At 44.7% G+C, this 22084-nt stretch overlaps 1 protein-coding gene and 1 non-coding gene across 3 annotated transcripts in view; one reads left to right on the top strand and one right to left on the bottom strand.

The window, feature by feature from the left end:
* Positions 1-3279: 3279 nt before the first annotated feature.
* On the top strand, positions 3280-3386 carry LOC121465896. Its single transcript, XR_005976691.1, has one exon. It is a non-coding gene; the product is annotated as a U6 spliceosomal RNA (small nuclear RNA).
* Positions 3387-10521: 7135 nt separating this feature from the next.
* The window catches only part of Cdin1 (CDAN1 interacting nuclease 1), a 213810-nt gene continuing 202247 nt past the window's right edge, over positions 10522-22084 (bottom strand). Inside the window, exon 11 of one of the 2 annotated variants that reach the window (XM_041679308.1) lies at positions 10522-12299. In XM_041679308.1, coding sequence (XP_041535242.1) covers positions 12170-12299 — 130 coding nt within the window. In that variant the 3' untranslated portion in view covers positions 10522-12169. The remainder of the gene's footprint in view (positions 12300-22084) is intronic. The other variant, XR_005976686.1, reaches the window with a different exon arrangement.

Genomic DNA, 22084 nt, shown 5'->3' with positions numbered 1-22084 from the left:
CCACCAAGTTGTCTCTTCTCTTCTCTTCTCTTCTCTTCTCTTCTCTTCTCTTCTCTTCTCTTCTCTTCTCTTCTCTTCTCCTCTCCTCTCCTCCTCCTCCTCCTCCTCCTCCTCCTTCTTCTTCTCTCTCTCTCTCTCTCTCTCTCTCTCTCTCTTCTTCAATACACAGTTTCTCTATGTACCCCTGACTTTCCTGGATTTGCTCTTTAGATCAGGCTGGCCTAGAACTCAGAACTCAGAGATCCTCCTGTCTCTGCCTCCCAAGTAGTGAACTGACTTGTCTAATATCTTACTAGACAAATTGCTTAACATCTATGAGTCCCCATGACCCTATTTGGAAAAGAGGTACTAGTGGCAGCTATGTTTATCAAGGACTCCTGTACTTGGTCCTGTCATCAGCGCTTTAGACGCATCAAATGTTTCAATCTTTGCAAACTAAACTCGGGTGGTACTAACTTTCTCCATAGTTACTGGAGAACATTTGGGTCCTAAGGAAGCAAAAAAAAATTGCTAAACTTGGAGGAACCTGTGAAGGCTGGATCTGTAGGTGGAACCCTGTGTCTGGGCTGAAGTTCCTAGACTCCAGGACTGGGCTTTGTCTCCTGTTTCATAGATGATCCTGCCTGTTTGAGTTAGAGGTATATTACCAACCTATCCCAGTTGGTTCAGTCCTCACTAAGGTAATATTTAAAATGCACTATCAAAATTAGAAATAAAGAAAATAGACTGCATATTCAATCATATAGTTCAGTGAAAATACTGTTCTCTTATGGAAGTGGTGATGGGAGGAGAATAAAAGAAACGATTACCCCAAAATGATACTATGTCACTGAGATGTGTTTCCACAGATCTCTAGCGAGACCCTTTACTCTCTAACAAATTTTTGCATTGTTAATTTTAATTTTATTTTATGTGTATGGTGCTTTTTACTTCCTATGTGTCTGTGTACCACCCTAGTGAAGTAACTATGGAGGTCAGAAGAGAGCATTGGATCCATCGGAAAGGGGTTACATATGACTGAGAGCCACCATGTTTGTGCTTGGAATCAAACCTAGACCATCTGCAAGAGCAGCCAGTATGTAGAACCACGGAGCCATCTCTCCCACCCCGCATCACAGTTAATGATACTCCTGGAGGCTTTAGGCCCTTGACCGACCATCAAAGAATGCTGGTTTGCTACTTAATAAATTACAGGGTTTTTCTTTTCTTGAAAGAGAATTAGCTTCCTTCTTAGTACTCGCAGAATTTAGGTCAAGGGTCAGTGTCTCTAGACATGTCTGATAAGTCAGTAAATTGGGTAGAAATTTTGACCACATATCTCTCGTGGAACAGAATGAGATTCTCAGGGAGCCTGTTCAGGTCATTCCCATGATGTTTGCTTCAGTGGGGAATGCAGCTGGGTGCAAGCAACAGAATTCCTATGAATAGCAGTGGGGAAAGATGGGTTTGCTTTTTGTTCAGGTGTGAGGGATTGCAAGACTAACCTGGCTTAGCAGTTCTGGCAATTTTTCCTCATGGGTCACAGATGGCTACCGCACCTCTCCCCTTCCCATCCTAACACTGAAAGGGTGGAAATCATAGAAGAGGAAGGCCTTGCTTTCATCAGAGAAGAAAACCTGGGACATCAGCGGAAGCGTTCACCCACTCCTGTGCAGTGGTGCTGAGGGTTCAGTACTAGGCTCATCCTCCTGACGACGAAATGATAAAACATCTTCCAGTCCCAGGATAAAGCTGCATTCTGTTAGAAAGGATGGAGAGAAAGGGGATGTTGGGGGAGACCGAGGGAGAGAAGAAAGAGAGAGAGAACTCTTGGAGAGGGCAGTTTGTGTAACTTGTCTCTGCCATGTGTCCTCTCTGTTCTAGGCAGGCAGGAACAGACAACTGCCTCTGTAAGGTCCTGTCCTCAGGGCCTCTTTACTGTTCTGTACCTGACATAATGGGTCCTCTAGGAAGCTACATGGACCATCCTAGAAGAAGAGAGCCAATCAGGATGTTTCTAGAGAGTCTTCAATGCCAGCCTAGGGGGAATTATGCTTCCTACAGCACCCAGAAGTCCCATCCCCACCATATTTCTAGAAACACAAACAAGCTTATAAGTGAAGGAGTGAACACTTTGGTGATGTCAAAAACTTAAATGAGGCTTAGCTAACCACCAGGTCAAAGAGCTGGAGATATAGTTCACTATTAAACCACCTACCAGACCCACGGCATAGCTCCCAGCATCACACATACGCACATGTGCGTACACACACACAATTAAATACATACAACCCATTAAATAATCAGATCAGTGAATTTCAGGACAGTTTTAAAAATTACCAGGCCAAACTTGTTTCAATGTAAATGAATCTGAAAACTTCAAATTTGAATATTGAATCTAACTCCTTCCCACACTATATAATCTACCGTGCAAAATGGACCCATTGCAAAGTCATTCCCAAGGACTGTTCTGCTCAGCGTTCACTTTGTGTGAGCAAAAAGTAAAAAAGAGATCTCTTTTTCCTTTCCTTCTCCATTTCAAACTTTTCTCTGTTTAAGACAGGGTCTTACTGCATAGCTCAGGCTAGCCTTGATTTGCCAGCTTCCTGCTCCAGCATCCTGGATACTGCTGGGAAAATGGCGGTCTTACCAGTCTGCAAAACATCTGCATGAGAAAGAGACATCTGGATGGAATGGGACCTCAGTGAAGCCACCTAGAACTTTTCCTCTAACTTGTCACCCTGTGACTGAAGCAGGGCGTGTGTGGGGGCCCCCTCATTGGTATTTTTGCACTCCTCTTCTTTGGGATGCATACAACAACCCTAAAACAGAGAGAGATTTTCTGTATGTTGACGGCTGGTCAGTCTGGATAATCTACCATTGAATTTTTGTGGCTTGCTGGACATACATTTTAATATTTCAGGAATATTTTTCATTTTTCAGAGTCTAGAATGGACAAAGCGAAATCACCCAGTCTCTTTAGAATCTACATGATGTGAGACTGGATTTGGCAGGCTCTCTGAAGAGGATGGAAGAGCACCCACATACCCGGAGAGGTACAGATTGACTTAGTGGACCGTGCTCCCGACTGCTCAGTGACGGTGCTCCTGAAGTCCTGGTGCAAGGCACCACCCGCTCTGAGACTCACAGTTTGTCCCAGTGTTTTCAGCAGCCAATGGGAAGCCAATTTACACCCTGCCGCCACCACACAGTTTTATGAGGAGAGCATGAATGCTCTTCAACTGCAAAAAAAAAAAAAAAAAAAAAAAAAAGAGGAAGAAAAAAAAGAAAAGAAAAAAAGTGCTCCCTTCAGCAGCACATATACTAAAATTGGAACAATACAGAGAAGATTAGCATGGCTGCTGTGCAAGGATGACATGCAAATTTGTGAAATGTTCCTTAAAAAAAAAAAAAACACAAAACAAAAAGCCAAAAACGTTGGCTTGCCTGTCGTCTGATGAGATTTATATGTGGGAGTGGAACGCTAGTGAAAGTTGTGTCTTCAAACAAACAAAAACCCCGAAACATTCCAAATAATGTCACAATCATCAGAGAGAGAATCCAGGAGTAGGCCACTAATTTCTCCAACTTCCCTCAGTTTTGCCGTTTTTCTTTTTTCTAAAAAAATTAAATTCAGGTAGCACCAATGTGTTTGTTTCATTGAATTAGCAATGGCCTTGAGAAGGTGTTTCAGCACACCCCCCCCCTCAAAAAAAAGCTTTTCTGTGATGACAAACCCATGCATGTTTAGGGGTGCATGTGGCGCACAGGCCTTGGGCTGTCAATCACCTGCGTAAGTACCGGCTGCTTCCTGCCCCGTCTGGCTGCCGAGGCTGTATTTATGGCAAAGGTTACTGTCACTATCAAAAGAAACACAGGCTGGCTGTCTCTGCGCTCCTCAGGAGCACAGGAATGTAAACTGGACATCTGTCTGAGCAAACAGGCAAGCCAACATGTGTCTTCTCTCAGAGGGTGATCTCCCCCTGCTGCTCTCAACCCCTGGCAAATGGTGTTCTTCCGGATGGGCTTCGGGAAAGCAGAAGGCAAAGCTCTCCACTTCACAATGGCTGCTAAGCCAGCACAGAAAACACAGCTTTTAAATGGTGTGTATTGTTTGTGAAATATGCTTCCTCTGTGTGTGTGTGGGGTGCATGGCTGTCTGGGCACATGGGTATATAGTACACTCACCTGTTTGTACACACATGGAGGCTATAGAGCAACACCAGGTGTCTCGCTTTATCACCTACCGTCTTCATTTTTGAAGCAGAGTCTCTCCTTGACCGCGCAGTGCATCATGGCAGCTAGAGTCCCAGGATGTGTGGGCCACCACCCTTCCTCCCCTCACAGTGCTGCGGTTACAGCCTAGGTACCTGAACCAGCTTTTGCATGAGCTCTGTGGCTCCAAACACAGATCCTCACGTACCAGCAGCAAGCACTTTCCCCTCTGAGCTGTCTGTCTCCCCAGGCCCTGAAATGGATCCTTCTATGTAGCGGTAATTTATTAATAGTTATATAATATGTAACCCAGCTATTGTGATGCCAGTTTCAGAACAGATGTGATTTATGGTGTATTAAACACTAATCTTATTTAATCCCCGTAACAGGCATGCGTGATAGGTATTATTTCAGTTTACAGAGGAAGCCTGAAGCCTTTAGCAGGTAGGCTGCCTGCTAGGAGAGAGAGGCAGGGACTCCGGACTGCTGCAGAGACTGCTTGCCTCTGGGCTCTCCTGACTAGAGTTCTAAAACTTTCTATGTTGATTAGGGAGTTGATCTTTCCTAGGGGTGATCAGTTATTTTAAATATCATCGTATCTTTAGAGTAAGAAAACATGGTAAATGCAACCTGAGGTTTTTATCCCCCACCCCAGTGTAAGGAAGAAGCAATTAATTGTAGGTTGGCCAGAGGAGGTCTGCCTCCAATGTTTCCATGCCATTTTCAGAGGCCAATGTAAAGAGCCTAGCTGTTAGCGGAGGAGCACTAAAGGTGTAAATAAATGTGGATATGAAGAAAAAATCCCAGCTCTTATCTACTATAGAAATTCCAGTATCTGGGCAGGACCTACACGGTAAGGTTCAAAAGTGATTACTAAAAATAAACCAGGACCTTTTGTTAGTGAATTAGAAACATACTTTAAGCTATTGGAAATTTTGCGGAGCAAGTGACGACCCTGTTGCCATTTGCTTTGCTGTGGTAAACACCATGGGCAAAAGCGACTTGTGAGGGGGAAGGGGTTTTATTTCGGGTTGTAATTCTGGTTCACCATCCATCCCTGAGGAAGGTCAGGACAGAAACTCCAGCAGGAACTGAAGCAAAAGCCATGGAGGAGTGATGCTCACTGGCTCACGCTCCGACCCATGCTCAGCTGTCTGTCTTAGTAGATACTGCATGCAGCTTCACCAGCCTAGACATGGTGCTGCCCACAGTCATCAGTGAAGACACTCTCTTTACCGACATGGTCACAGGCCAGTCTGATCTGGGCAGTTCCTCAACTGAAGTTCCCTCTTGACATGTGAGTCTAGGTCGTGCTAAAGCAACAAAAGCACAGTATTATATAGTAGAAGACAAAACACAAGAGGTCAGGAGAGGGAGATGCTGGCTTTGTTCTTCATCAAGAAGCCTCGTGACTTTGAACAGGTCACATGACCTCTCTTGACTTGTTTCTTCAGGCAAATGAAGCCTCTGGTGCCTTTGAATTCCCAAATTCTGAGTTTAGGAGCCAGACTTCTTATCCTTGCTAATGAGCTGGGTTCCCTTTCTCCACGTCTCTTAAGACATCAGAAGGAACCGGCTGAAAAGGTGTTTCCTTTGTGTGAGCTCCTTCATCCACCCTGTCCTCTTTCTGCTTTTCTCCTTGACCATTGGAAGACACATTCAAGGATCATGTCAAAGCGAACAAGAGGAATATAATTAGTCAACAACTCAGTTTTCCGTGAAAACAGTGGTCTCACCTCCATGGGGCCACTCCTTGCACTGTTTTATTGTTCAACAACAGTTAATTATCCATTCGAATATAGCAGGATGGCCTCAAACTCTTAGCTAAAGATGACTTTGAATTTCTCTGCCTCCTAAGCGCTGGCTTTACAGGCATGTACCACCGTGGGTTAAGCAGTGCTGGGGGCTAGGGTTTCAGAAGTGCTAGGTAACTATTTGTGTCTTGAATAGCCTTATATAATCTAGAAATAGATCAAGAATATGGAATAAGATGGGCGGGTCTCATTGGTACCTGTACTATGGGTCAGATCCCTCCAGATGTTCATGCGAGCCCTTGAAACGGAGCTATAAGTTTCCAGCACAAGAGGAAATAGAAGCCTCTGGCTTTCCCAGGCTGAAACAGCGGAATTAAGGACTAATAAGGACACACCCACTGAGTAGACTGTGGATTGCAACTCTTCAAAGGTCAGATCCGACAGACATAGGACCAGAGATACTTTCCCTAGAGCCAGCCAACCACTTTCGTGGCCTGGAAGCATTTTGCCATTAACCAGATATTACAAGAGGAAGCAATGAAAAGCGGCAGTTTGAGGGACCCTGACAATACCCCCAAGCAGCCCCAAATCTGTGTGTGAAAAACCTGGATTTGGGTGCCTGATAGGATGCTAAGGGCAATTATTTTGAAAAATAGAATTGAAAATATAAAGAAAGGTAAGTCTATCTTTAAAAGAACAGTACAGTTTCTGATCTCTTCATTTAGCTATTCGGTGGATAAAATCTTGGGGTACTTTTCCGCAAATGTGACAAAATGATAAGGAATTCCCCTTAAAATTGAGCACGTCTCAAAAACTCTTCTTCATAAATTTGTTCTGAGATTTTCGGAGAAATTTAAAGTAATTAATTCTTTAATATCAACATATATGCTCCTGTGACTATGTTTATTTTCTAGCTGAAAAAAAAAAGGGAGAAGTAGCTCCAATTATTTGTGTGATGAAAACGAGGACACGTTCAATATAAATTTAGCAATCATTTCATCATATAGCGCTCACTGAACAGCTCTCTGTACCAGGAATTTTGATAGGACCCAGAGCATAGAGAAGTCAACCAAACAGATGTGATTTCTTCCCTCTGAAGATAATAATCTAACTGCAGATCTTACATTAAACAAACAGCAAGTAATCCGACTGTTGAGATACTGACTGTGAACTCGAGTCGTGTTCGGGTTTCAGTTAACTCAGAAAAGAACTACGGTTTCCTGTAAAGTGTTAGGGTTTTGACTGGATTTTGATGCCTTCCAAAAGAATTTTAATAAAAAAGAAAAAAAACCAGGAAGTCTACCCAGACATACTAAATTACTTCTGAATGAATTTATGTTGGATATGAAAAATAACAAAGGCCCCTCTCCCCCAAGCATCAGTGCAAGTCTTTCTAGCAATACCTTTAAGCAACAGCAGTTTTTAGGAGAATTAATGGCCGTTCTGGTTTAATGGTCGCTGGCTTCATGTTTGGCCCTCAATTCCATGTTGAACTTCAACTGTTATTACTTAATTGACGTGGTTATATTTCATGCCAGCTTTTCACAATGACCTTCCTTTAAAGAAGCAAAGGTGATCTGACCCAGTAGCGTGGGCCACCAGTTGCGCCTGACGTGGCTACCTTCATCCTCCTTCACTGGGTATGCAGCTGAAGTGAGGCCTCTCGGCCTTGCTGCCACTAGCCTAGTTCCCATCAGCCTTGTCTAAGACACAAGACCACTGAGAAGAAAGCCAAGTGAGGGAAAAGGAAAGAGAAACATAGCTGTTGCCTTGTTAAAACGCCAAATAAGCCCCACTAAGCATAGGAAGTAGATCTGGTTTAGAAAATACTTTGGGGACATAAGTACGGTCAAGTAATACTCCTGTAAAAAAAATCAATTATATGTATCTTTTCTGTAAAAGCGATTCCAAATGTTTAGTTGGTGTGGGTAAGTAAAACAACAGCCTTTGTCCTTACATAAGAAGCACACGCTACACTCACCTTATCAATGATTTGGGTTTTATATAAAGTAGGCATGGCACCAAGATTGAACCCTGCTACCCTGACTGAAACAAATCAAGGCACCAAGTGAGCACTTCCTGCCCCCACGTATTGTAGAGAAGTTTTAAAAGGCTCTTTGGAATTACTTTGATCAAGCTTTGAAATCATTTTAGTGGAGGACTATTGTATGAAATCTGTAATTTATAGTGCTTGACCTCAGCGGTCCTTTGTCTCACGGCCATATTCCCAACAATAGCAGGAAAGCACAAAGCACAAGGGGGACGCAGGCCCTTCTGGTTATTATTTCATTCCTAATCCCATCTTCCTCATTTAACCTTTAGGATCAGGCACTCTCTTCACCAAACGGCCTCAGATTGGGTTTCCTAGTGACAGGAGGGTCAGGAAGATGATTAGCCAGGCTCAACTGTGTCACGCATGACCCTTCCTTGACCTAAGAGTGCTTCAGGTTGAGAAAGGCAGCTTGTGCCCGTGTCCCAGTGCTGACACGGTGGGCACACGCCCATAGTTTGCCTGGTAAATTTCCCCTGACTTTGTTCCTTAACCCTAGTCAAGAATGTGCCCAGGGGGAGAGCATCTCCTCCCATTCTTGTCCCCGAATAGTTATTCTGTGAAGCAGTCTCCTCTCAGAGACATGGGCCATGGCAAGCTGCCCCACAATAATGGGGCAAAGTGACTCACCGAGCCAGACAGAAATTTTACTATTTTAATTCACAACTATGATCAGCTGAACACAATCATGCGGGCTCAAACACACTGTAAAATCTTCCATGTCTTGGCTTCTTTGGAGATTTATTTTAGTTTTTTGAGACAGAGGCTCACACTATAGCCCTGGCTGGCTTGGAAATTGCTATCAACCAGGTCTTGGCTTTGGACTCATAGATTATCTGCCTGCTCATCTACCAAATGCATGTCCAGCTTCATTGGCTCCTTTTGCCAAGCATTCACTTAAGGCATCAATCTCATAGGAAATACACAACTTTATTCTAAGTAGGGTCTTCCAGGTGCTGGTGTGCACCTGGTGTGGTGGCTTGTGATGTGCGTGTCACTTTTACTTGGATTGATCAGGTCAGGTGCCACTTCTCAGGGGTTTCGAGATTTATCTTGCTTCAGGGATCATTGTCTACAAAAAACAAAGAGGCGAGTGGGAAGGCGTATCCACGTGGATGGAAACTCAGGAGGGTAATGAAAGCGAAGACGACCAGGAAGGAAGAACACACAGCCTGCAGCAAATTTCATCTAACCAGAGCTCTGGGCCTGAAGCAGGTCCAAACACACAAACATCAGCGATCTTGGTTCTGATGCAGAAAGCAAACAGTGGGTGTAGCTCCCCAGGGAGAGTCAAGGCAACTGTTCACTTTGGTGCTGTGTCAATTAGTGGAGCCAGCCAGGGGACTATTTAGGCTACCTCATCAGGGCTCTAAGCAGTCTCCTCCCTGGTGGCTCTCATGAGTTAATGCGATCCCCAAAGACAAATCATTCATTATTATCTTTTTCAGAGAGGCAGCAAGCCTTGCAGGTGACGAGGAGGTACACACTCCTACTTAAAACGATTACTTTTCCTAGAGGTGGGCTTCAGAACCCCGAATCTGCTGCATCTGTAAGTTTACACACACATGCTGAAGGTCAAAGAAAGAGTCTCAATTGCTTGTGATTTTAGGAAGGGAGAGAGAAGGATAAAGGGGAGGAGTCTACACAGGCACCTTTGAATGTCAGGCGCATTGGCTTTGTTCGTGTCGACCCCTCTCCACTCTTCAAAGGGGTCTGATGTGTTTGTGGGTGCAGTTGTGTAAGTCTCTGTGGCAGAGGGAGCACCACTCAGAGCTATGTTTTACTCATATTCCTGTATCCTGGCATGGCACGGTTCATCAGCACAGTGTACAAAATGGTTCACAAAAATATTAAAGATTTTGCTTTAACATTAATGTTCTCATGATGACAGCCATAAAAGTAAGCTATCCATCACCGCTGTCCTGGGGCTGATGTTTGGATTGCCTACATTAAAAAAAAAAATAAACAAGCAAACACATGTAAATGCTGTACGGCTAAGCATTTAAAAAAATTTTTCTAAATTTTATGTGTATGAGCATTTTGCCCGTAAGTATGTATGTATACCATATGCATGACTGCTACCCATGGAGGCCACTGGATCTCCTGGAACTGGATTACAAGTAGCTGTGAGCTGCCATGTTGGTGCTGGGATTTGATCCTGGTTCTCTGCAAAAGCAGCAAATGCTCTTAACTGCTGAACATCTCTCCAGTCCCCAAATAAGTGTTTTTAAGATGAAAGAAGTGACCAAGAGGTTTTAAGCTTCTCACCTGGGAGCGACATTCTTTCTTTTCCACATGTCTATAATTCAAACACACAAGGATCACACTAGTTTCGGAGTAACTCCATAACCTTACCATAGAATGTAATTTACTGTTGGTTGCTTTCTTGCTTTGAGGGGCCCAACTGGGAAGCGCCACTCATAAATACAAGGCAGTGTCTTCTGTTGGGGCTACCAGAACGTTTTCATAATGTCAGGGTTCCATGTAGAAGAATCAACAGAAAATGCAAGCACCTTTGGAGCTTTTAAATTTTATTTGTGTATGCTAATCATAAATTAGGCTAATGTTAAAACAAGCAAATCTTTGACAAGGGTCTAGCAGGATATTCAATATCTGTGCAGATACATGTAATTTACCCCCAACTTACCCCCACCCCTCGCCCAAGACAAACAAAACCAGTGGCTTAGGGCATGCTGTCAAACCAGATTTTAACATCTTTCGTTAAAGCGTGTGTAGAAAGGCAACATAGTCGTGGTCTCAAATCATCCGATTCATACACAGAACCCGCCTGATGCTTCCTTACCACTCACCCTTCTCGCCTGTGATTTAAGGCAATCTCCCAGGAAAGCTTAACATCCTATCTTGGACCTGCCACACTTGTGGCCCTCGGCAGGAAGGCGACGGGCCAAGTTTTTCACCGAGCAGGCACAAAAGGAACCCATCAATGTGTATGGCTTAAGGTGTTTCTAAAAATCTTGTTTTTGCTTCTAAAATATCTATTCAACATTCGAAAAGCCACATTTCCCAGCACTGAGGCAAAGATGTTTCACTAAATAAATTTGGGGGAGGGGTGAATACAGATTAGTTTTTAATTTTCCAAAAGATAGGTTTAGAATTATTTTATTGATGTTTTGCTTCTGACTGAAGTCTGGTCTGCAGTATATAAAAGTGAATAAATTAAAGTGAATAAATACAAAATCTCTTTTATTTTGATTATTTAAAAACCGCTCTAGGATTTTTTTCTGGTACACTTAATTCATTCAAAGCTGATTATTTATAATGTCTAAATTATTTGAGTGTTACACAATTATTTGGTATAAAATGCAGACACAAAGCAGTATTCACGAATATGCTTTTAAAAAATATCTCTTAAAAATAGTGGCCAACATTGTACAGGCCAGCAGTCCTGTTCAAAGGGCCGCCGTCAACAGGGAGGCTTAGCTTTAGTACTCGGCCTCACGCAAGTCAAAGGAGCACGGTTTGCATACACAATGCAACTCATCCTCTCAGGTGATGTCAGTGAAATGTTTGGGGCCCGAATAAGCTTTATGAACAGAGGACGTTCTCGTCAAGGGGGACTTCTGCAGCTTGGCTTGAGGCCACACAAGTCAGGAGGCCATAAGTTTCCACAGAAGTCCCTGTCCAGCTCTGCTGAGCCCCAAATGAGAAGGCACACTTTCTAACAGACTTCCTGTCTCCAGATTTCCTAGGTTTGTGCTAGGTAATATTCCCTGATGTTAGTGCAATACCTACTCTCAGAGCGGCCACGCAGAGAAAGGCGGGCAAGGTGGTAGGAGGTTTAGAAGGAAAAGAAGTGACTGGATGACAGGGAGGAGAACTGAAAAACCCCACCCTTCAGTCTCCACACCTTTCCTTCTGCTCAGTGTACAAGGAGAACACATCAGGAAGGAAGCAGGATTATGACTATCTATAAACTAAGCGTGTGTCAGAGACGGAGATGCCGATAGTGAGCGGGTTATGTCCGGAGTTCTTGGCTCTTCCCATCAGCCAGGGCTGAAGGAAAGCAGAACCTTTTGATATGTTTGTCTAGAGAGGTAGGGCTGAGACTGCAGCAGCCAGGGTTCAGCTCAAGTTCAGGGCAGATGTTGCCAGAAGTTTATACTGCAGGAAAGCAGCATTGCTTCCGGCTTCTCTTCCAGGATCCTTGGGGTCAAGCGGTGCTGTGGCCTAAGGTGACAATGTCTGTGGGGAAGCAGGCTTTGAGCAGGATGCCCCTTTCCCGGTTGCAGTCCAGTTCCTGGATGAATCCATACCAGTAGATGACCAAGCCAGGTCCGAACCTGCAAAAACACCAGAAAATGTCACGCACATCTACAAAACAGACATCTTAAAGGTACAGAGGAAAGACAGTGGAGTCTAACTCTACCAGCTTGCTTCGGTCGCTATGGCGATGATGGCAGCAGCTGAGTACAAATTGAAGCGTTCACTTAATGCAGCTGTTGCTCCCTTGACGGACCTGTTTGCTTTCCAGCAGCCCAGCTGATCTCAATTCACCTATAACATCTTTCTATGAAGGGCGGGGGGTATGAGCTGACAACCGCTCTTCAGCCGGGGAAGGGTACAACTAAAGAAGGATCAGTGATGAGCTGGGCACACCTGGCTCAGGGAGGTCAGTCTATTTCAAAGACTAAACTTGCTTACTTTTAATAAAGGAAGGGAAAAACATTTGAACAACTGGGCATGGTGGTACATATTCCGTTATCATAGCACTGAGGAGGTGGAGGCAGGAGGATTATCAGCTTGAAGTCAATCTGAGCTGTAGAGCAGGACACTGTCTCAAAAACATTTAAAAAATAACGGTGTGACGGATTAAGGTTCTCTCTGGCTATTATGTTTAATTCAAGTACCAATGTGGCCAGAAGTATGTCCTGTTGCTCATTACTCCTAACTTTAAAAAAAAAAAAAACCCTGCATGTCAAATTAGGACACCTCAAGGAGACCGCTACCCAACACTCCATCTCTGCATTGCAACCTCTGCATGGAGGTGATGTGCATTCTGACCGGAAGCTCCACAGAAACACGGGATAGTCACAGAGATTCGTGACCAAGTATGGACAGACAGTCAAAGACTTCAAAGTTCAAGAAGCGAACGTTGTGCCCCTGAGTTATCTTCGGTTTTGTCAGCAGCCACTGATCCCTGCCAGGAAGTGGCCCTACAGGCGACTTCACCCACCAGGAAGCTGAGACCTTTAGGCTGGGTTCATAAAGATGTAATCACTATCAATCACTGGCACAGAGAGACGGTTTGCATGTCAGTTTCGCGTTTTCTCTATCAAGAGTACTTAATTAGAGGGCGGGACTACTCTTGGTGTCGTGTTGCAGGAATTGTACAGTGAAATCATAAATTATGTACGCTGAGTTGGTGAAAGGGTGTGTAAAAACAGAGCCGCTTTCTGTATTCTAATATTACAGTGGGCTGAGCCATGCTAGGCCAAACGCATTTTCCTTCCAGGATTTATTATCTGTCGTGGTGTCCTTGCCAAAACTAACAGTCCAGGATGGGCTGAGAGACACTGCCATGCACAGGACCAAGTTCAGTTGGATGTCATGGGCTGGCTTATTTGGGGATTCACATCAGTGGGTTAGCCCAGTTGTACCTAAGACTAATTTAGCCTTTTTGAGTCTCCTCTGAGGAGGAGCAGTCTTTTGAAGTGGGTCCTGTGAATTTAGGGCAGGTAGGGGTGCTCTCTCATTCCTCAGCTTGCCAACTTTGAGTTAGAAGGATTAGGTTCCCTGTGCACTGGATGTGAGCGCCAAGACTTGAATACCCAAGCTCATACCTGGACAAGAGCCGGCTTCCACTTAACAAATTGTTTCTTAGCAACTAGCAACCTTAATCACACACACACACACACACACACACACACACACACACACACTCTCACACATTCTCAGAGTCCATAATGGAAACATAAGCCATTTGGTAGCTTTACTTCATAAACTGTTCTGAGATTTGTGCCAAGTGATGTTAGAGTTATCAAGGCAAATCTGGTAAGCCAAAAGACAGGCATCCCTGAGGACCTCTCAGCACGCCCTAAACCACCCCATTGTAATACACCCACACCAAGGCCTTCATGCATCTGATAGCAAGCTCCACACACTTCTCTGCTTTATCAGGTGACCACTCTGGAGACCACAGTGTTCTTCAGAAAGGCATGAATATTTTTACTAACGGAGCAAAAGTATGATCCAACCAGTCATGGAGAAGAACAAAAGAATATATGGGAACCGTAAAAAACAAGCCATTTATTTATTTATTTGGTTTTTCGAGACAGGGTTTCTCTGTGGCTTTGGAGCCTGTCCTGGAACTAGCTCTGTAGACCAGGCTGGTCTCGAACTCACAGAGATCTGCCTCTGCCTCCCGAGTGCTGGGGATTAAAGGCGTGCGCCACCACCGCCCGGTCTAACACACATCACCAGCAGCGAGCGCGCAACAGCAGCCTGCGCTTTCCCTGAACAGTTAAATCACAAGCCAAAAGACTTGGAGCATGAGAGCTCTTTATGAATACGGCACTTTCTCAACAGAGAGGCCAGGCTGGGGAACAACTCGATGCTCAAGGAAACAGCTTGCTTCACTTGTGAGGCAACAACTGATATCTGGCAACCCACAAAGGTTTCGGCAGGATTGTGAACCTAAACATCTCAAGGAGCAGTTCATGGCTAGGATTCCCGGAAGAAAGCAGCCTGGAACTGGGGTAGTATTTTTTTTTGGCAGGACTTTACCATCTATCTGTCTTCAAGGCTCCTGTGGGAGTTAGGAAACACCGGGGCTTCCATGAGCTCAAAAGCTGATGGTTTTGTCCGATTAAGTAAAAATGAGCACACACGAGTTCTTCTTGTTTGCACTGACTGCTGGACAGGCTTCATAAGTGACAATGATAATACGGATTTCAGAACGTGACAAAGCTGGAACTGTAACGACAGAATCGCAACTGGCTTTGCCCCCATGTGCTTCCCTGAGCAGTCTCCAGCAGCTCAAGGTCCAGGGATTATTAGATTTTGGCAAGACAGCCCTTGGGCAGAGTAACCTTTAGGAAGGAGCTGACCACATCGGGCCTGCCAAAGCTACTGTGTGAGACCATGTTTTAGAGACAAAAAAAACCCACAGCAGAACCTGGACCTGAGGATGTTCTACCATGGGTGCTGAGCCTCTGCTGCTAGGAGGCCCTTGTTGCCTTTCCAGGGCTAATCATGATTTCACAGTCGCTATTCTCAGGGCCTTCTAGGATTCCCTAATGCAGCTTATATTCCCTTGAGGAGCAGACACTAGGATGAGAGTCACTACTGAACAAGTAAATCTGTTTACAAAAAAATCCCACCGAACTGGTAAATGTAACAAATACCGCTTGAGAAAGATGGGTAAGTCAAGAGCCACCAGAGACCTTGAGGACACAAAAATGGGACTTATTACTAAATAATGTGAGCTTCACAAGGGTGTTAGTGGTTTTTTTTTTTTTTTTTTCTGGTTTCTGGCTACATTAGAGTACCTACAAACATTAAATGGGAAACTTGGTGCTTTTTGTGGGTTTGGTACCTAAGTCTCCTAGGGCTCGTTCTCTACTTCATCATTTGATTCTTTTGTCTGGGACCCTGGTGAGTACAAAGACCATATATTCTCTCCATCCACACCCTCAGCCTAGCTGATGGCAGATAGCCGCTGGAACAAGATGGAGGATATGGTCAGCAACAGGGGCCCCAGACAGTTTAGGACTGGCTGCTGCATCAGCGGGGGTCTAGAAAAAGCAGTGTTGGTGGACTCAACATGACATTATCGGGAATGACCCGGAATGAGCACATTGATGGTGCATGTACAGGTCACAATGACAGTAGATACAGCAATGTCTCTTCCAGGTTGAACTACCTAGTCACATGATTCCACAGTGGGAAATTCCACAGCTGATCTTGTGGTATGAGTTGTAGTAAAAGCAGAAGCGCTACAAATATGTTTTAAAATTACCAGTTGGACAGTGGTGGCGCACGCATTTAACCTCAGCACTTGGGAGGCAGAGGCAGACAGACCTCTGAGTTCGAGGCCAGCCTGGTCTAAAGATCGAGCTCCAGGACAGCCAGGACAACATAGAGAAAACCAAGTCTCAAAAAACAACAAACAAACAAAAAATAAAATAAGAATACCTTCAGGCTATCTGTAGAAAGTATATATAAAGTACATAGAAAACATAAATAAACTTTGTCTTTAGACTTGTATCTCATCCCAAAAGATACCTCAATATACATAAGCAAATGTTCAAAATACCTAAAGAACCCAAATCTGGAACACTTGTGATTCCAAGTACTTAGTACATGGATGCTTACACTGTATTAATGCTTTCATAACATTTCCAGGTGCCACATATACTCATAAACATTTTTAACTTATGAACTCATTTAGTTCTTGTGCTAACACCGGGATCTAGACTCAAGTTTACTCCTTGTTCTACAAATGAAGACAAAAAGACAAAAAGTCATTTAGTAGTAGTAACCTAAGAGCTCATGGCTAAGAAGTGGAACAAGACCAGAACCGGAGCCCAGGCTGTCTGTGACTGTACAAGCAGCAAGCGTAGGGTCCATTGACTAAATACAATGAGAGAGGAGCGGAACTGAACCAGGAAAGGGGAAGTGCCTTGGTGCCAACTAGACTCTACCAAGAATGCTGTGGACAGGTTTGGGGCCATATTTATAGAGAGCATCTGCCAGTTCCCATCTGGGACTGACTCAGAGGAGAATCCTATAGTGTCTGGGAAAGCTGCCAGGGCCACAGCACACATATGACCTAGACATGAACACATTATACCAACATGCTCGTAGCACACCAATTCAAGAGGCCTCATGGGGAGTTGATTCCTGTCTTGCCCTTTCTCTCTCTCCATCTCACGTAGCTCAGGCTGACCTTGAACTTGCTATATACCTGAAAACGACCTCCATCTCTCGATGCTTGTGCCTCTATCACCCGAGTGCTGAGATTATAGTGTGAGCCACCATTCTGAACTCTAGGCCATGCTCTGAAGGGCAGAATTAGGGAAGTTTTAAGATAGCTAAGTTTCAGATTCTGATTTAACACCCCTGCAATGGAAACATCCGAAAACACAGGTAAGCTGCCTTACAGAACAGTGTGAATGGAGCTAATGATCAAGACTCAGCTCTCACTGATGAAGATGCTCGAAGGGCTGGAGCTGGAGCTTACTCGACCAAGTCCTGGCCTGGCACACACAAAGCCCTGAGTTTGATTCGCTGTACCATATACACAAGGTGTATTGGCACATGCCTATAGCCCTGGTACTTAAGAGGTGAAGGCAGGACGATCAGGTGAAAGTTACCAATGGCCATACAGAGAGTTTGAAGCCAGCTTGGGCTACGTGAGATCCTGTCTCAAAAAAGTAACTAAACCAATATATACAAATTATGAATTTTTACACAAATCTTCACAGGTGCCCTGCTTTTGAGAAACTAACTGATCTATTTCCAGACACAGGGGGCTCAGTCACTGCCACTCAGATATAATAATGTCCTCAGACTGCCATGGTCTCCACTCTTCTCTGTGACTCCAAGATGCCAAGGCTCACTTGCGTCATGGAGTTTCTAGAAAGACTAGTTTCTTCACACTCTTTGCTGAGTGTTCAGAAGTGCCACGGAGTCCTCAAAATTGTTGCGTATCAAGACGGAAGAGAACTCTGTGTGAGGTGTTCTTGTGCCGTGCCCGTTGCTTCCTTTCAGTCACCCGCTGGGCTCGTGTGGCTGTGGGAGCGCTTGGCCCCTATTCTAGGCTGCAATCTGGACATTCTCAACCCTGGACCACAGACCCTTGAGGGGCTGTGAAAAGGCGGCAGGAGAACGGTATACTCTGAGCACTGTGCTCAGTTGGGGGAATCTATCACATGCTGTCTTAAAAACGTTGCTAACAGAAGTCGCAGTAGCTTTCAGTCACTCTGTTTCTGAAGAAACAGTAGACAGGACTGAAAAGCACAGCTGATAGCCTATGGAGGGCGAAACTGTTTTTGTTTGTTTTGAAGAAGATCCGCATAATTGTTCTAACTGGTTCCACTTTGTTCTGTGGCTGGCTGTGTCTTGCACAGGTGAACAGCACCCAGAGAGGAAGCTCTGTGATACGGGTAACACTCAGTCACACTGAAGACGTGTGAAAATTCTTAGCACTGTTGTAACTAACCTGTCCCTGCACATATGGCTTGTCTTCACAGTCAGAGTGAGCCGAAAGGAAAACCATTTAGCAACTGCATCAGGCCCTATCCAAGACTCCCTCTACTGACAGCAGGCTCACCAGTGTCGGGGGCAGGGAGAAGGTAGGCTCTGGCCATGGAGCTGGAGCAGAGGAGACAGGCTATCATGGGCACATGTCCCTAATGTCCCCAGTGCACTCTGCCTGTTGAAGCTCAGGCCTTTGCGTGGTCACCGTCTACACTAGTCATTTTTCTGCTGCTGTGACCAAACCCCATGACCAAACTGGTTTACAGAAAGAAGGGTCCTTCCGGGCTTATGGTTCCTGATGGGGAAGGGGTCATCATAACAGAAGCACGGCAGAAAGCAGTAGGCATGGCTGCTGGAACAGGATGCTGAGAGTTCACACCTTCAAACACTGGCATGAAGCAGAGAGAGGGAACTCGAAGTGTCTAAAGCTCTTGGGAGTCTATCCTTGGTAGCATCTCCCAGCGAGGCTGGAAGATCTCCCCAAACAGTGCCACCAACTGGGACCAGGCATTCAAATACATGAGCCTATGGGGAATGTTCTCATTTGAACCCCTAGAGCACACTGCAAAGACAGGATGGATTGAAGGATTTGTTTTAACAGTAAGGACAGTGATAGGATGTCACATCTGTGATTAAGTTGCACAGGCTGGGGTCTCTGTTTTGCTGAAGCTCTCTCTGGTGCCTCTTTTGCTTGTATGTTGACACCAACTGCTACGTGGGAGATGCACACACAATGAGGAACTGAGCATGGTCTCAGTCACTCAGGAGGTGGAAAAAATGAAAGGCCCTGTCTATCTTTACACGAGGCTCACACTGCACCACTACAGACTGGGAAAGACCGAAACAGGCCTGCCGAGGACCTGGCGGTGTGATGTCTGGAGCCAAGCTGTACTACTTCCGAGAGACCAGGAGAGATGTGTGTTATTTTCAGCAGCAGTCTTAGAGACAACAATTTGCTATGTGGCAATAAACAGCTAACACAAATATTCACTGTAGATTGGAGGCTAAGCATCCACCAACTTCCACTTTCCACATACGCAGCACGGAGGGTCCTGGTGGTACAGACTGGCTTTTCCAGTCACAGCTGAACCTTGAATTCATACAGAAGGAGATTATCAGTAAGTACCATCTACACACATCCAAGGCAAGCCCGTTACTGAGCAACTCTGTGTCTTCTGCCATCAGAGCTTCTTGGCTGTGCACCAGCCCCATCCTTGCTGTGTCTGTGACGCTGCTGTTACCCAGGGAGGGGGTTCCTCCACGTTTCTTCCTGTTCTGTAGTTTTGCTGCTACATTCAGCCATGGAGTTGCTAAAGCTGCAAATGTGTTGGTGGTGAAAGGTGGGACCCTCAGTCGGCTGAAGTCAATGGCTGCTGACGACGGGGGGAGAGACATAAAAAGCCACAGCAGTGACAGCTCATGGCTGCTCCATTTTGGGGCAGACTTTGTCTCTCTCAGCAGATGCTGGGGACAGTCTAGGAAAAACAGATGCTGGGGACATTTTGTTCAGTTTTAAAAAGGCAGTGAAAGCTGCAAAGTATTTTTAAAGACTGTCACCAAGAACATATTAAAAACGGTCCTTCAGTGAGTAAATTTTTAGTTTTCCAGAAAAGCCGAGCTATCCTCAGCTGGTCCCGGGTGGCTGCAGACAGCGAACGTGCCATAGAATATGGGATAAACCCTATCAAGTGCGCTGTTCAGCTGAAGGTTTTCTATAACTACTTGGGAAATCCACTCCACCAGAAAACTTGGTCCCTAATTTAGTAGGACATGCTTCCTCTTTCTCATCTATGGGACGAAAGGGTCTCCCTATTGTTACTACTCTCCACTATTCTGAAGCGCAGTACTCTTCAGATGGCTTCTAGTAACTTGAAGGGAATGGGAAGGCCTACCAGTTCTCTATGTATGCACTTATGAGGCAGTGCTTTCAGAGAGGGTTGGGAAAAAAGATAGAAGAAGAACTTAAAGATCTCTGATCATTAGATGCAGTGTCATTTGGTCAAATTAGGCCAGTTAGTTCCCAAGTGGGCTTTTGAAGTCAGTTGTAGTGATATTTCATTTGTATTTTAATAAATAAAGCTTGCCTGAAGTTCAGAGAGTAAAACAACTGCCCTGGTCAGCCTTACAATCAAGGCAGTGGTGACAAACACCTTTAATCCACACCCGTTTGCTATAGAAACTGGGTGGTAGTGGTGCATGCCTTTAATCTAGAGAAGAATATAAAACGGGAGACAGCTCTCAGTCTCAGTCTTATTCTGAGATTCCTGGAGACAGGATCACCATTTCAAAATGAGGTAGATATAAGAGCCAGTGGTTGGCTATTTTGCTTCTTCAGGATGAACCCCAATATTTGTCTCTGGGTTCTTGTTAATCATGCTACAGTCAGTTTAATATTTTTATTTCTAAAACTTTATTTTGGACAGAAGTTTGACCAACTGTGTGATTTCTAAAGAGTCTGCTTAAATATTTACATACCTATACCAATTTCAATAACCCCAAACAAAAGGCATTTAGTATTTGCTCAATGCTTATTTTGCAATAGGTGGTATTTCAAGCCTTTCTATATGTTCAAACCAACTGAACCTCACTGCAGATCTACAAGGGGCTGTGCGATCACTGTGGTGCTTTGAATGAGAAATGTTCCTCACAGTCTTGGGCATCTGAATACCGGGTCCCGGTGAATGGCGCTGTTTGGGTGTCTAGGCAGTGATGACGTGCTGGAGGAATTACTTCAACAGGGGCAGGATTTGAGTTTAAAAAGATTACCTAACTTCTAGGATCCTAGCTTGTTTTGTGGTTGTCACTGAGGATGCCAACTCTCAACCGTTCCAGTTGCCATGTCTGCCTGTTGCTGTGCCACTCCGTGGTGATGGCACTGGGCCAAGGTGCTTTATCACAGCGATAACACAGTAACTAACACGATTGTATTCATCTTACAGATGAAGAAACATGGACACTGAAAGGTCCAGGCTTGAACCTAAGCCGGCTGACGCTACAGGTTGCTCTGGTAATGAGTACACTATACTGTCTCTCATTACGTCTTGTGTTTATACAAGAAGTTATAACAGTGATTCAACTTTGAAAAATATTTACAACACCTGCAAAAGACAGAAAAGCAGAGGTGACTCATTAAGAGTCAGCACAGGGCCTCGGAGCCATCTGTCTGGGACTCTTCAGCAGTTTTTACATTAAAGAGTTTGCCTAGCTACTCACTCAGACTTGAATCACTTATACAGAAAGAGAAACCTGTAAGTCAGGTGAAAAAAGAAAAACAAAATAGTTACATTTGAAGAAGTGTGTTTAAAGCCCCTGATGATCAGGAGGAGGTAAGCTGGGGAGAGCCACTGTGTCCAGTTCAGAGGAGAGGAATGCTTCCTTGGTAAAGAAGCTCAGCATTGCAGAACCTAGCCTGTGGGGATCAACAGAATAGAGGGCTGCAGGAAGTTTCACCAGGCTGAGTGAAACAGAAGCCCAAGGAAGCCTGAGAGGTGGAGTTTGCTTATTTGCCCCTTCCAGAGAAGTTCCAGGCTCGTGGAAAGGGTTAGTACTGTGAAATCTAAAGTCCCATTTCTGTCTGTCTCTGTTTGTCTGTCTATCTACCTACCTATCCCTCCATCCATCCATTTGCTCTTGTATCTAGCATACAGAAGTAGCTTATGTTTGTGTCATTAAATTGCTGTATCTATCTTCTCAGTTCAATGATAAAAAGACACATATATATGTATACATGCATGCATACACACATGCCTCTGTGTGTGTGTGTGTGTGAGAGAGAGAGAGAGAGAGAGAGAGAGAGAGACAGAGAGAGAGAGAGACAGAGAGAGAGAGAGAGAGAGAGAGAGAGAAGAGAGACTGTGTATTTAAA

Source organism: Microtus oregoni, unplaced genomic scaffold, assembly GCF_018167655.1.
Source record: "Microtus oregoni isolate MIOR12 unplaced genomic scaffold, Mior012 000031F_ref0000149, whole genome shotgun sequence".
In the NCBI taxonomy this organism is placed as follows: Eukaryota; Metazoa; Chordata; class Mammalia; order Rodentia; family Cricetidae; genus Microtus; species Microtus oregoni.
The sequence above is the reverse complement of the archived record's forward strand: the minus strand, read 5'-3'. Positions and strand labels throughout refer to the sequence as shown.